The 15,240-nt window shown below is 43.7% G+C and overlaps 1 protein-coding gene across 1 annotated transcript in view; it reads right to left on the minus strand.

Annotated features, from left to right (window-relative positions):
• zgc:113516 (uncharacterized protein LOC541449 homolog) overlaps window positions 1-15,240 on the minus strand; it is a 48,043-nt gene that overhangs the window by 16,979 nt on the left and 15,824 nt on the right. Inside the window, exons 2-6 of the mRNA XM_050074249.1 lie at window positions 14,283-14,545; window positions 11,938-12,099; window positions 5,623-5,783; window positions 4,947-5,030; window positions 1,394-1,554 (exon numbers count right to left, since the gene is read on the minus strand). Of these exons, the coding sequence (XP_049930206.1) occupies window positions 1,394-1,554; window positions 4,947-5,030; window positions 5,623-5,783; window positions 11,938-12,099; window positions 14,283-14,545 (831 nt within the window). The remainder of the gene's footprint in view (window positions 1-1,393; window positions 1,555-4,946; window positions 5,031-5,622; window positions 5,784-11,937; window positions 12,100-14,282; window positions 14,546-15,240) is intronic.

Genomic DNA, 15,240 nt, shown 5'->3' on the forward strand with positions numbered 1-15,240 from the left:
TAAGGACAGAGGGATGTCGTATGCTGTAAAGCCCTGTGAGGCAAACTGTGATTTGTGATATTGGGCTTTATAAATAAAATTGATTGATTGATTGATTGATTGATAAATGTAACCACGTGTGTGTGTTGTTGAAGGAAAAAAACATCAGTTGATGGTGTTGTACCAACTTAGTGCTTTTATTTTGAAAGAGACTGTATCAAACTGTACATTTCCTGTGAAAACAGAAGTGTATTTTGAAAACAGACAATGCATGTAACAGGCTGAAGTTGACACGGCGTCCCAGAACATAAACAACCAACACACCCAGGGTACCTTGGATGTCATATGTGGACGTGGAAAGTCCATGAGCAAACATGGACATGTGACGAGGTCACAGTGAGGATGTGTTTTCAGGTCATTGTGATGTGAGAGAAATATGGAATATTTTGTTCCGTGACGAAGGAAAACCAGGTAATGACAGACTGTGAGGATAAACGTGAAGTAAGGTTCACAAAGACATTTGGTTTATACAATTCTAATATTTGTGGATATTTTTAAAAACAGAAGTTTGAGCTCTGTTCTTTGAAATGATGAAAAATAGCGGCTGTGATTTTTCTCTGTTATCAGGCTCAGTTTCCTTCATTTGACACGCGGCTTGTCAAAATGAGCGGAGCTGGAAACTTGGCTTGTTAAGCGTCAGTGATCAATTTCTCCCACTTCCCTCGAGTCGAGAGTCCTCCTCGGTTTGTCCTAGAAAATCTGATTTCAATCAACATGATGTTATCGCCTCTCGTTCCATTCCAGGCTTTATTTCTTTTCCCCGCTCTCACTTGTCCCTCTCTGTTTTTTGGCCGCGGCGCAAGTTATTTTAAAAAGTAATATGCCTCCTCATCATTTCTGGGCTATTTCAAGAGACATTCACACCAAACCCTGAAATTGCTCAGGACAATTGTGCATATTGTGTTGAGCTATGAAAGCACTTTTAGACGGATCGCCCAGCTCCATTTGAGCCACCAAAGAATGAAAATTGTGGTCATAAGAAACATAATTTTGGCTGCTGTCTTTCATTTTTTCCCTGCGGCAGTTTCTAATCAGCTCAGATGGAGTCCATCAGACTCTGAACAGTGGAGGGTCAGCTGCCGAGCCCGGCCCGGCCCAGACGCTTTGCTTTGGGAGGCTGGAAAAGTAAATTGTTAAATTGTGATGGGGAGGTGTTGCCACATGTTGTTTCAGAGCTCTGCACACACACACACACACACACACACACACACATACACACACACATCTCATAATACTGAGTCTCTCTGAGAGCAGAACTTAAAGAAAGGAAATAAGTGCTGAGAGATTTGTCACTTTCCAAAGTCTTTCCAAAGTGCTGAGGCTCTCGTAATGACACATTTCAACAAACACTCACCAGTGAGAATTTGCAGACTTGAATGTAGAGCTGCGTAACTTCTGCCTCTGTCACAGTGACCTCATGTCCTGAGCTCTGCTTGTAACTCTCCAGATAGGCCGTCAGCCAGTCCCGCTGCAGCTCCCGGCTCGGGTACAGGCTGTAGTTCACGTCGTTCACACCTCAGACACAAAACACACACACATGTGCACACGTCAGTGGAGCTACTGTCAGCCGAGCAGGCCGACACCAGGCCGAAACTAACTAATAGTCTGAAGATCTGCCGCAGAGCGACATCATCTCTGCTCGCCAGTCAACACTCGTCAGCTCCACAGAAACCATTCCAACTCCGTGTCCTCATCTCTGGATGGAGTAACTACAGAGGAGCGTTGGAGCTGGACCAACACTGACTTTAAAGGAGAACTCCACCTGTTTTATATATTTAGGTGGAGTTCAGTCAGTATCAGTGAACATCAGCTGATCTCTGACAAACCACAGAAGGACGTCTCACACCTGTGATGTCACCTGGAGCTGTTCCACAGACAACCAATGTTTTCTCTTTTTACACCCAAATGATCTTTGTCCTGTCGTGTGTTCTCCGCCCTGACGCTGACATGTTCCCATTATCAGAAATCTACAACGTCTTTCACCTTCAGCGTCTGTGGAGCAGCTCCATATCTTTATACCTGATGACATCACACATTTTAATTTCATTATTCTTAAAATGTATACACATAAAACTACAGAAAATCCAAATATTAAAAAAAGAAAAGATACAAAAATGTGTCAGGAGAGGTGGAGGAGCCACAGGCTGGTGCAGACACCACGTCAGGAGAGACACAGACAACAACTAACATTACACAGAAAAATACAAGAAAAGAAATATAGACTGAGCTGTCAGGGTAAAAATGATCCAATCCAAACAAGAAACACATTGCAGAGAAGATACATGTAAAAAAAAAAAAATATATATATATATATATGTATATATATGTGACATCATGTTCAATATCTGAGGCCATGTTTCAGTTTGTTTTTCATAACTCTAGATTTTAGATTTCGATTGTTCTTCGGATCGTCTCAGGCCACAGGAAGAACGTGTTATTTTAAAAATGGGTTTATTTCTCCTTTAAAATCTGAGTGAGGTCGATATGATGCATAAAACAGTCATAAACTGTGTCGTCTCTGAAAGGAGGAGAAAAGGACTCAACTTTTGTTTTGTTTAGTCTGAACGCGTCAGAAAATATTGAAAAATAATTTTTCAAATGATAAAACTTAAGAACTCATCGTGTCAGCTGTGCGATGAAACAAAGATCATTTACAGCTGTACTCAAGCACAAATTTGTTTTTCTGTTTTTTGTTAACTTATTCTACATTTCAGAATAAAATTGTGTACGTTTTACTTTTTACTACATTAACCTAGATATTTTCAGATGAAGAGCTTAGACAGGAAACATGAATATGATCTTATAAATATGATTTATTATTAAAAAACAAACTACTGTCTGAAAATGTGTCAGCTGGACTCTGGTCCTGGTTTACCTTCATGTTTATTGTATCTTGTAGGGCTGTGTGGGCTGGGCAGATTTCTGTGTGATTACACAGTGATAAAAAAAAAAAACGTATTCATTCACTCATTCATTCAGCAGTGTGTAAAATACTGTCAATGAGCTCCACGTCAATCCTGAGCAGTTTAAAGCTACGACTCAGTCTGAACACTGAATGCTGTGAAAACCTCAGATAAAATCAGAGAGCAGTGATTTCAGTGATTTGTAAATCCTCTCTGACACACAGTGGAGGAAATTAATATTCAACATGTCCACTTTTCTTTTCATTGAACACATTTCCAGTGCAGCTTTCACACGACATTCAGACCAGACTACAGTATTAATTCAATAAAACTCCTCTGATAAAGGAATCACAACATTTAACACTTGTATTAGAAAAGCCTCTGTTCAAAAGTTTTGGGAGCTAACTTGTGAATTTTAAGAAATAAATGTCACTTTGAAAATTTCAACAGTGTTGTTTTTCCCCGTTAAAGGGTTTTTTGGGGAGTTTTTCCTGATCAGCTGTGAGGGTCATAAGGACAGAGGGATGTCATATGCTGTAAAGCCCTGTGAGGCAAACTGTGATTTGTGATATTGGGCTTTATAAATAAAATTGAATTGTCGTCAGTTCCCACTGACGCTGAGTGTTGTTGAAGAGAGGGTGATGATGTCACTGAGTGGTAATGATGTCACTGAGAGGTCATCAGGCTCCTGTCACAACTTTATTAAAACCTGAGTGTAGATTTACAAAAACAATAAAGTGAATCAGTTTGAACATTAAATATCTGAGGACTGAATATAGCTCAGAAGGTTTTTGAAAATCATTGCCTGGTTTAATCTAATAAATGTCGAGTTCAAAAAATAATTTGATTTAAAAAGTGGCTTCTATTATTACTGCTTTGTTTTTTGTTTTTAACCATTTAGCCTTTATTTTGTTTATTTTCACATGCCTGTTTAAGTATTTGTTTTTATTTATCTATTTGAATGAATTGTTTTGTTTATTTCGTCCTGCCTGATATTTTTTCTTACTACAGTTTTCTCCTTATATTATTATATTATATTTATTATACCACCAACACCATCTCTGCATATGTGAATAATCATAAAACAAATGTTTGCTTTTTATTTGATCACTTTATTACTTTAGTTTAAAAAAAGACGATTATGATGAGCTGTAACGTCCTCCATCTTTACTCTAAACAGAAATTGAAATAAGAATAATATATACATGTTATAATACTCCCAGGGAGCATCATTATGCATCAGGTACCTTTCATTTTTATACTTGTAGGTAGATTTTGCAGAATATATTTCTATGGTCTGATGTTTAAAGCAGGACTTGAATATTTGTACAGTATATGTGCTGATATGTTTCCTGCTGCAGACGGTGTGCTAACCTACAAACAGCAGCAGAGTCAGACGTGTGGAAACTGGCTGATATTTGAAAATGTTGGTGAGATGTGTTTGGTGCAAATGAAGGAAAAGTGGTTTTGCAGTTGTTGGTGAGTGAACGTCTCTTTATTAACAGGAAATGAAAAAGGGATTTACGTGTCGTCACTATAAAAAGCTCTGGTGTATAAACAAGTGTGTGCACGTTTGTGACGTTGGGCTCGTTCCACACTCAGTTTGGCTCGGTGGTAGTTTGGGGGTCGGACCTCAGCTGAGAGCTGAGAGCCAACACCACGGCACCATGACACCACAACACCATGACACCACGACACCATGACACCACGACACGCCTGTGGAAGTGATAAATTGCTGATTGTTCAACAGATGTTAAAATGAAGCCTGTCGAGCTTCACTGTGACACAGCTGCTTCATCAAAGCCTTCAGAGAACGCACAGTAAATACAGCGATTGGTCCTGGCAGCATCAGAAGGACACGTTCATGGTTAGACAGGGCCGACCACTGACACTGTACATACACAGCTCCATATCCCACATTATAATATCCCACATCTTCATCTGATATCTTCAAACAGACCTGGAAACAGATTGAACCTGTTTTTCATCTGAGCTCAGACCCACCTGCAAATTCATTGAAGTGATTGCCAATATCGAAGGCCTGGTAGTTGTAATCGGCGTACTCGTAGTCAATGAATTTCACCGTTCCTGATGGAGGAGAGGGAGATTCAGATTCAGATTCAGATTCAGAATACTTTATTAATCCCCGGGGGGAAATTGTTTAAAGAGAGAGGCAGCGGTTACCATGACAACATGTCTAACACATCTCAGGTAGAGGCGTAAAACTCTCCCTCCTTTTATGCAAAGTACAGAGCCTTGTGAGAGTCAAAGGGACCAGGCGTCTCTTTGAGTCTCACCCTGGACACACTCGTAATATGTGACAGAAATAAAATCACAATGAAAGGAAACAACAAATGAGGTGAGATGTTTGATGAGTGGAGAGGAGCAGAGCTTTGCTTCTGTCCGTTATATAAGAAAAGGAGGTCTGAAGACTCCATATTACAAAACATCAGCTTCAGCTTCAGACTGACTCATCGATCACACAACTCCGGACTGTTGCTTTTGACTGACAAATATCTGCTACATGTCCACCAGCAACACGCTGTACTTCTGATCTGTAACACTGACAAGAAGTGACCACGATGAGACGGTGTATCATCTCTAGTCTGCAGTGTGTGTGTCCTGGTGCTGTCTGCAGTGTGTGTCTGATGTGTCAGAGATGTGTGCGGCTGTGTCTCACCTTCTGTGTGGTTGTAGATGATGTTCTTTGTGAGGAGGTCGTTGTGGCAGAGGACGGTCGGCGAGTCGATCTGTGAGAGGTGTCTCTTCAGTGACTCCATCTCAGCCGACAAAGTCTCAAAGCTGAAAAGCGGACTGGAGGAGGTGAAACCACCGCTGTCACTGAAACAGAGGAGAGATGGACTGTGAGGACGGCTTGATGACAGAGGGGCGGAAATGGACACTTGGATGCTCCAGTTCAACGTCCATGATCACCACCTCCACCAATGTGTGGTTTGTGTCCCATGACACCACGTGATGGAGCTGGAAGTTATAGTCACAGAGTTTGGCTTCAGTCTGAAGCTCAACCAGGGGACTTGTTTCTGTCCTCTCGTGTTTGGTACGTGACCCGACGACGCCCGGGTGTGATCCTTTTCCTAAACCTATCAGCAGACAGATATCAGACCAACAGCTGTTTGAGGAAAAGCTGAACTGGTGACCTTTACAAAACTCCATTAAAGGAGTGAAATAAAAAAGCAGTTTGAGGTTTCCACATTTCATTAAAAAATATTTATGATCTGTGAAACCTTCTGATTAATCACAGGTGGAGCTGGTCTGTAACTGCAGACATCGGCGCTCCTGGACATGTGGCCTGTGGCGCTTCACGTCACTGTCCTATTTCCATCCTTGCCGCCCCCTGAACTTAATACATTTCCTCCACTCGCTCTCTGCTTGTACAGACCAGCTCCCATAGCAGCTCATCTTCTCTGCTCCTGTGGCAGCTCGACTCCTCTCCTCACCATGGATGTACAAACAGAACTCTGCAGCTGTTGATGTGTGTCATGTGTGATGAAAACTGGGTGAGGAGAGACTTGTCCTTGAGGTTAGAAATATCTCGAGCTAAACGACCCACAGTTCTGTCATCATAAAGAGGAGGAAGTACAGATACCTCAGTAAATGTAATAATAACTTTGTGGTGTCGTCTATTGATGAGCTGCAATGTGACGCCTCCGGTGTGTGCTCGTAGCATCACATGACACACATCACATGACACACATCACATGACGTGCCTCGCCGCCTGTGGTGCTGGTGTGTTTTCAGATTAACACAATAATCCCTTTCCCAAGTGCTGGTTTTCGTGCTTTACTGGAATGGACAGGAAGAAGTTTTCAGATCTTTTACCTAAATGAAAGTAGTACAGCAGAGTAAAAATACTCCATTACAAGTTAAAATATTACATCAAAATCCTGCTTAAGTAAAAGTACAAAAGTACGATCAGCAAAATGTGTTTAAAGTTAATAGTTAAGCTGTAACTATATATCGTAAAAGAAAATATAAAATGATCATGTGTTAACTGTTGCTGACAGACAACATGTAGCGGAATAAAATATTTCATCTGCAATGTAGTAAAAGTGAAAACAGAAATCAGTTCGAGTCCAGTAAAGAGTCGTGTTAAATTCCAGCAGTGGGTGTGGACCGTCTTCAGAGACACGAGACATGGGAAGGGTCCGTCCTGATTAATTACAAGCTACATTAAACAAAGAGAAAAGACGTGTGTGATACTCACAGAGAGAAGAGACGACACAGCATGTCTCAATGTGACACGATTCTGTTTTTTCTCCTTCTTCACATGTTTTTATAAAGACTCAATTAAACCAGAACTTCCCCTCACACACACACACACACACACACACACACACACACACACACACACACAGTGAGTCACCTGCCTGTGAGTATTGTTCACTCTAAAAGAATCTGAATTGTTGTCGACTGTAAATCTGTTTCAGAGGGTGGAAAATTACAGCGGAAGAAAAAAGACTTGAAATATTTAAAGTTAAAAAAAAAAACTTGGATTTAATCATAAAAAAAATATGTTTGTAAAAAAAAAGAGTCTTCAAATTTTGGCCTTCAGAAATACTCTTGGCTGATGGGATGTTTCCAACATTTCTGAAAGATAATATTAGATAAAGACAGAGTGTGTGTGTGTGTGTGTGTGTGTGTGTGTGTGTGGGTAGCAGCTGAGGGAGGAGAAGAGTTTAGTCGTGGACAGAAAGTTTGTCCCCGTGTCTGTGAGGCGAAGGCGCTGGGCGCCTGGTGGAGAGGTTACATGGTTACATGCCTTGTTTTCACTCTGTTGATTACTCGGTTCATCAAAGGAAGCACTAATGTCAGTCAGTGCAAAATGCACCTGGAAGAAATGCTGCGCAAGCATCCGTCTCCTAATTAATTTTCATGTTTCCTTTTGAGTCGTCAGGCGGCGATAAGAGGGTAATTTAAACAGTGTAATTTAAACCCTACCTATTTACTGGAGGGGGAACAAACAGACGCTCGGTATTATACACACACTTGTAGACATAATTTAGTGAGGCCTGTTGGAAGGAGGCACAATAAAAGCAGAGGAGCACAGCCTTGTTTATGGCGGTGACACAGGCGCTCTGTGGTACGTACAGCTTCCTCCTACACGTCTAGAAACAGTGATTGAATCAAAGCTGGCGGCTCAGTGTGCGTACCTGCAGAGAGAGAGATATAGATTCTGTTAAAATAGCTGCTTCCTGCTCCACTTTGCTTCTTCTTTGACTGACTGTCAGCTGAAATAGCTGCCACGCTGTTAATCTTAATTCCAAAGTGCATTTTTAGAAGCTGTAGGCCCAGAATATACAGCACCATCTCCTCGCTCTGAAACCTTTCAGGCAGCTCAGACCGACCCCCTCTGACATACATCATTTATCTGTCGCCTCTCTAATATGAATTCATACACACGGCTGAATGGTGAATCACCCTGATTCCTTTTCAGCCCATCCAGTGCCTTAACTTAACAAACTGACTTTACCATAGAAAACCCACAATTAGTGGAAATGAAAGACTTTAAATGGAAACCTGTCGTCTTGCCATCAGATCTTTTCCTCTCTCTTTTCTGTCCTTTTCATGAGAAACACTACGTCAAGTGCGTTCGCCTCCTGCTCCTTGTCAAGTCTCTGGAAGGTAATTAGTGGAATTTCCTCCTCTGGCGCTTCATTATCAATCTGCCTTATTTACATATGATTTCAAACACCAGCCGAGAACTCTGCTTTTTTTTCCCCTTTCTGCAGTTTGATGCGATTCGCGGGAGCAAACGGAGACGTAGCGGGGGGCCTTTGGGAGAAGAAGAGGTTGCACTCGTGCTTTCTTTTGCTTTTCTCTCTTTTCTCTCTGACTTGTGCTGCTGCACTCTCTCCGTCTCTCTCCGAGCCTCACAGCTGCTGCAGCCTCTTCCCTCCCTCTCTTCTTCTCCTTCTCCTTCTTCTTCTTCTCCTCTCTGTTTGCACAGCGGGGGGTTTGAGAGCTGAAGACCTCCTCTGCAGGTGCAGCCTCTTCCTGCTCTCTGCCTTTCTTTTACCATTTCCTCTCAACATCACATTCAAACCCGCTCTCTACATTCAAGTACAAAAGTTTCTCTGATGCCTGTTTAAAATCACTTTTTGTCTCCTCTGCTCCGTGTGTGTGTGTGTGTGTGTGTGTGTGTGTGTATGTTCACTCATCTCTTAAATGTGCAAGTGACATCACACACACACACACACACACAAAAAAAGACGTGTGTTTCAACCATAAATTAAACATCATCTCTCCTGCTTCACTTTGTGATCAAAGATCCTGATTATTGATATGTTCCTGATCAGTTTGGGCTCGTCTCTGAGCAGTGATGGACCGACTGTGTCAGTCACATAAATGTCTCACAGTATAGCACCATCTATTGGGCCTCTGCCTGTAGTGCAGTCTGTGTCCTGTGGCTGCAGAAACACTGTGTCACATCCTGATTCATCCAAACAATCAATCCCACAGGTATCACACTGCACACACAACAACACACTGCACACACAACAACACACTGCACACATGACAACACACTGCACACACAACAACACACTGCACACACAACAACACACTGCACACATGACAACACACTGCACACACAACAACACACGACAACACACTGCACCCATGACAACACACCGCACGCACGACAACACACCGCACACACCACAACACACCGCACACACAACAACACACCGCACACACCACAACACACCGCACACACCGCACACACCACAACACACAGCACACACCACAACACACCGCACACACCACACACACCACAACACACCGCACACACCGCACACACCACAACACACCGCACACACGACAACACACCGCACACACGACAACACACTGCACACACGACAACACACCGCACACACGACAACACACTGCACACACAACAACACACCGCACACACAACACACTGCACACACAACAACACACTGCACACACGACAACACACTGCACACACAACAACACACTGCACACACGACAACACACCGCACACACAACAACACACTGCACACACAACAACACACCGCACACACAACACACTGCACACACAACAACACACTGCACACACGACAACACACTGCACACACAACACACTGCACACACGACAACACACTGCACACACAACACACCGCACACACGACAACACACTGCACACTGCCTGTCTGTGATGTCCAACACACACTCAAACACACACACACACACACACACACACACAAAACACATACACGTGTGCTGCAGTCGTGCACTCAGCTCTGATCTAATGTGAAAGCAGTCTATAACATGTTTACCCGTGTTTAAAAAACCTGCGTCCACGTGCTGATCTTGTTGGTAAACAGGTTTTTACTTTTTCTTGTTGTGACTTTTGTCTTTTTGAATCGAGGAAGCTCAAACTCTTCATCATCAGCGTCTCCTCCACAGTCCCTGTCTTTAATGCATGAGTCAAACTGTGTCCTCAAACTCAGGATCCAGTTATCGTGCAGCGGCTCAGAGACCTGGGTCAGCGTGGACTCCCGACCCCTCGGCTGTGTTCAGGAACAGGCCTGAACGTTTGGCCGATAAGGGAGAGCAATGCAGGAAGCTCATGGCCCAGCGTCTGGAGGAACCCCTCTCACCCCGTGACCCCGTGACCCCTGTCAGAGATAACGCAATGTCAACGCCACAGAGGCCACTCCTCCGCCTCGTCCCTCTGACCAATGACAGCTCACAGTGACGGCCCCCATGGTCACAGAGGTCAGAGTGGGAACGTTCAGTTACTTAACAGACAATGTTACGGTCAGAAAGGAGCAGATGATAAGACATCAGTGGTGCTGCCTCAGAAATAAAGACACAGCTGGTTTCTGTCAGAGAATCTAAAAAGGAAATCAGCTCCTGATGTTTTTAACTCTGAAGTTTCCTCCCAACACTGACTCAGTTATAACCGGTAACACGTGTGCTGTCAGCGGGTCGCTGACTCAGTTATAACCGGTAAGTGTGCTGTCAGCGGGTCGCTGACTCAGTTATAACCGGTAACACGTGTGTTGTCAGCGGGTCGCTGACTCAGTTATAACCGGTAACACGTGTGCTGTCAGCGGGTCGCTGACTCAGTTATAACCGGTAACACGTGTGCTGTCACATACACACAGGTGGCGGTCAGTCAATCAGACTTTTCACATTTAAATTGCGTGATTAATCAAGGTTCTTACACACACACACACACACACACACACACACACACAACAATGCAGTGTAGTGCAGAGAAGTGTACAACGTGTTATAATAATGATTTTTTCTATTAAGTGTCAGTTTCATTCATGTAACATATTCAGTGTTGAGTTTCATTACATACAATCTGACATATTTGAGCATTTTATAAAAATGTAATGCTATGGTTACTTTTCCAGGTAATTAGTTACTTCTATAGTGCAGTAACTCAGTTACTAACTCAGTTACTTTTTGGGGAAAGTAACGAGTAACTATAACTAATTACTTTTTTAAAGTAACGTTCCCAACACTGCCTTTGACCACCAAAATCCACCTGTTCATCATTGAGTCCGAGTGAACGTTTGTGCCAAATTTGAAAACATTCTATATCGGTGTTCATGAGATATTGCATTCACAAAAATGAGGCAGATGAGATCACAGTGACCTTGACTTTTGACCTAAAAAATCCAAAATCTAATCAGCTCATCGTTGAGTCCAAGTGGACATTTGTGCCAAATTAAAGAAATTCCCCTGAGGTGTTCTTGAGATATCATGTTTACGAGGACGGGCAGCACGGACCTGAAAACATAATTCCTCTGGTCACTGCTATGCCAGTGTGGGGACGTAAAAAAAACTGGGCAGCAGTTTGGTTGAGTGAAGCTACTGCCGAGGTGCTCTTGAGCAAGAAGGTTAGTCTTCACTTGCTCATGTGTGTGCAGGAAGGAAACATGCTGATTGCTGATGTATGATATCTCACATACATAGATTTTCTTAAGAGTTGTACCTGTTTGTGCAGCGCTGCTCAGCCAGGCCGCCGCCGCCGCCGCCACTGCTGTTCTTCACCAGTGTGAGAAAGTGAGACATTTTGGTCCAGAGAAAAGGTTCAACAGTTCGACCACACTTTGGCTGGATGGAGTGGATTCTCCCCATCTCTGCTGCGATCAATCTGCGGACAGAAAACATTTTGTGCGATGAGCCTGGCTGACGCTGTTATTGCACAAACAACCATTATCAGAGCAGAGAGACGACTCCCTTCCATTTAGCGCTCTTATCTTGTTCTTCTCTTCAAAAAATGGGCCTTGTTGCTGCGCTGACCTTTTGACTACTTGAGTGCATCTGAGCAGTGACATAAAGTTTGGTGGGTATTCCCCGCACAGCGAGGCTGATTGATGTGTATCGTGGCCCTGGATGTTGAGCCTGCGTTGTGTCCGTCTGTCCTGCAGCGAGAATAATGACGCCGGCCTCTTATCACCACGGTGATGAATGAACCCGGGGCCATGACATCACAACATCGCTCAACATGAAACATGACTTCAATCATTTACAAAACACCTGCATCAGCACAATTACAACACACACACACACACACACACACACACACACACACACACACATAGCCTCCAGCCTCCAGCGACTGTTTTCATAGAAAACAGTCTAAGTTTTTTAATTTTCTGCTGAATTCACAGTTTGAGCCAAAATGGACCTGAAATAAATTATTGATCTGTCTGTGACACTGATGACATCATGTGATCAGCCTTCACAAAAGCAGCTGGTTTTCTTGTGCTGTGTTTAAAAACCTGAAACGATCAAGTCCTGGAAAAATGTTTGTTCGTTTTTTATCAAAAAACTGTGGAAATGTGAAGTTCTGCATAAATATTTAAAACTGTGTTACAGAAAACAGATATAGATATTATCTTATTTAATTTTTAGAATTAAATAAGGGTAATTTTGGGGGGATTTTGGCTTTTCACTTTTACTTTTCTGGTCATTTCTTACGTAAGTTACTTCTGAAAACTTTTTCATGTCTGCTCATTTTTGGGCCATTTCATAAATTTATTCGGACTCTGACTGAGCACATTGTTTTCATATGATGATGTAATATGAACTGATTGAACTGATGAGTGTTTGTTTGTTACAACAGAAATATGAACAGACAGCTGAAGGAATAAAATATTTACAACAAAATAATGAAATAAATCCATATTGTAAACAGTGCAGAGCGTTAGTGAACGCTCAGATTGTCTTGCTTTTGTGATCACATTTCTTTTACTTGTTTTCACATGATTTTAATTAGAGTTTTTTCATCCGGGGGCTTTTACTTGGAAAATTAAAACGTGTAGATAATAAATCCCTCCTCCTGCAGCTCTATCTTCTCTCTTCTAAGCTCCTCCCACCAGACGACCACGGGCATAAACACACGTTTTTAACTCAGTGTTTCCATACATTAATTTATATCATCTTATTCTCTCACACCACAGATGAGACAAGAATTAGCTGCTAGTCGCCAAACGCTCCCCCCGCCAGGTTCCCTTCACCTCACTCCTTCACCTCCCTCCCTTCACTTCCCTCCCTTCACCTCCCTCCCTTCACTTCACTCCCTTCACCTCCCTCCCCGCTGCTTCGGACTACGTCCCTGAGAAGAGAGACCACAGCATCTCAGGAGGCGGGCCTTCAGACGGCGGCTGTAGTGGTCAGCACACACACCCCAGCTCCAGGTGTCACAGCAGCAGCATCAGGTCTAACCTGTGTAACAGCAGCAACAGAATGTTTTCTGACCCGGCTGGTAGTCAGGGCTGTCTGGTTCCCTCGTACTGCAGTCACTTATATTTACTGAAGAAGGGAAAGATATTTGTTGGCTGTGATTGTGGTTGGTCCTTGTCACATGACATACGATGTGCACTGCTACGTCCCAAAGTTGAACTGTTGATCTCAAGGCGCAGCCATCATGCCCTAAAAAAATAGACACTTGGGGAAACACGCACGTCGCGATGGCATCACTCTGGCATCACTGTACGAAAGTGTCACCACAGAGTGTATCCTTTCAGTGCCCTCTAGAGGCTGCCAGTGGTACTGTTTCCTTAACTGGTTATCTCTCAGGTCACACACTCTCAGCTCACACACTCTCAGCTCACACACACTCAGCTCACACACACTCTCAGCTCACACACACTCTCAGGTCACACACTCTCAGCTCACACACACTCTCAGCTCACACACACTCTCAGCTCACACACTCTCAGCTCACACACTCTCAGCTCACACACTCTCAGCCCACACACTCTCAGCTCACACACACTCAGCTCACAGTCTCTGATCCAGAGTGAATCTGAAAGCTGTTCTGGCACTGACCTGTAGATGGACGGCTGCCGCAGCAGATCATCGTCCAGGACCGTCCCTCTCACAAACTCGTAGCAGATGCCGTTCTGGAAGCTGCAGTAGATCTGGGGACCACACCCGTGGGCGTGGAGGACCTGGAACATCTCCACCTCCCGGTCCCTGTTGACGTAGAGCTCCGTCATTCTGCCGTACAGTCGCACCAGAACGCAGCCGGGCTCCTGCAGAGGCGCCACGTAGCAGCCGATCAGCTGGTTGGTGATGCCCTCTGTGAATGTCTGGAGGGACAGGAAGTCAGACAGGAAGTCAGACACTGATTCTCTACAAAAGCATTAAGAGGTGCTTCTGCGTCTGTTTACAGATGATGACACTGTGATGAAACGACTAAGCGTCAAAAACAAGACGCTTCTTGTGTTACAGTTACAGACAGTCATATCTTACTGTGTCAGAGAAATGTTCCTCCTCTGAGTCTCACTTCCTGTTTATCCTCGACCATCTTGGATCAATCACAGTAAACACGGTTCCACTCGAAGCTTCAGAGGTAAATAAATGCAACATGTTTGCTTTCAGGACTCTTTTGGTACCGGATCCATTTACAAGCTGCTAATTTACCGCCGTCACGGCTCGTTGACCCAAAATTTCATTAAAGACACACGACTGCAGAAAAAAGAACGGACGGATCTTTCAGCAAATATTGCTCATCTGTGTTCTGACAGACGTACAGCAGCAGTTAGAGGACAGAGACAGACGTACAGCTGCAGGTAGAGGACAGAGACAGACGTACAGCAGCAGGTAGAGGACAGAGACGGACGTACAGCAGCAGGTAGAGGACAGAGACGGACGTACAGCAGCAGGTAGAGGACAGAGACAGACGTACAGCTGCAGGTAGAGGACAAAGGCGGACGTACAGCAGCAGGTAGAGGACAGAGACGGACGTACAGCTGCAGGTAGAGGACAGAGACGGACGTACAGC

This window comes from Epinephelus moara, chromosome 20 (genome assembly GCF_006386435.1).
Source record: "Epinephelus moara isolate mb chromosome 20, YSFRI_EMoa_1.0, whole genome shotgun sequence".
Lineage (NCBI taxonomy): Eukaryota > Metazoa > Chordata > Actinopteri > Perciformes > Serranidae > Epinephelus > Epinephelus moara.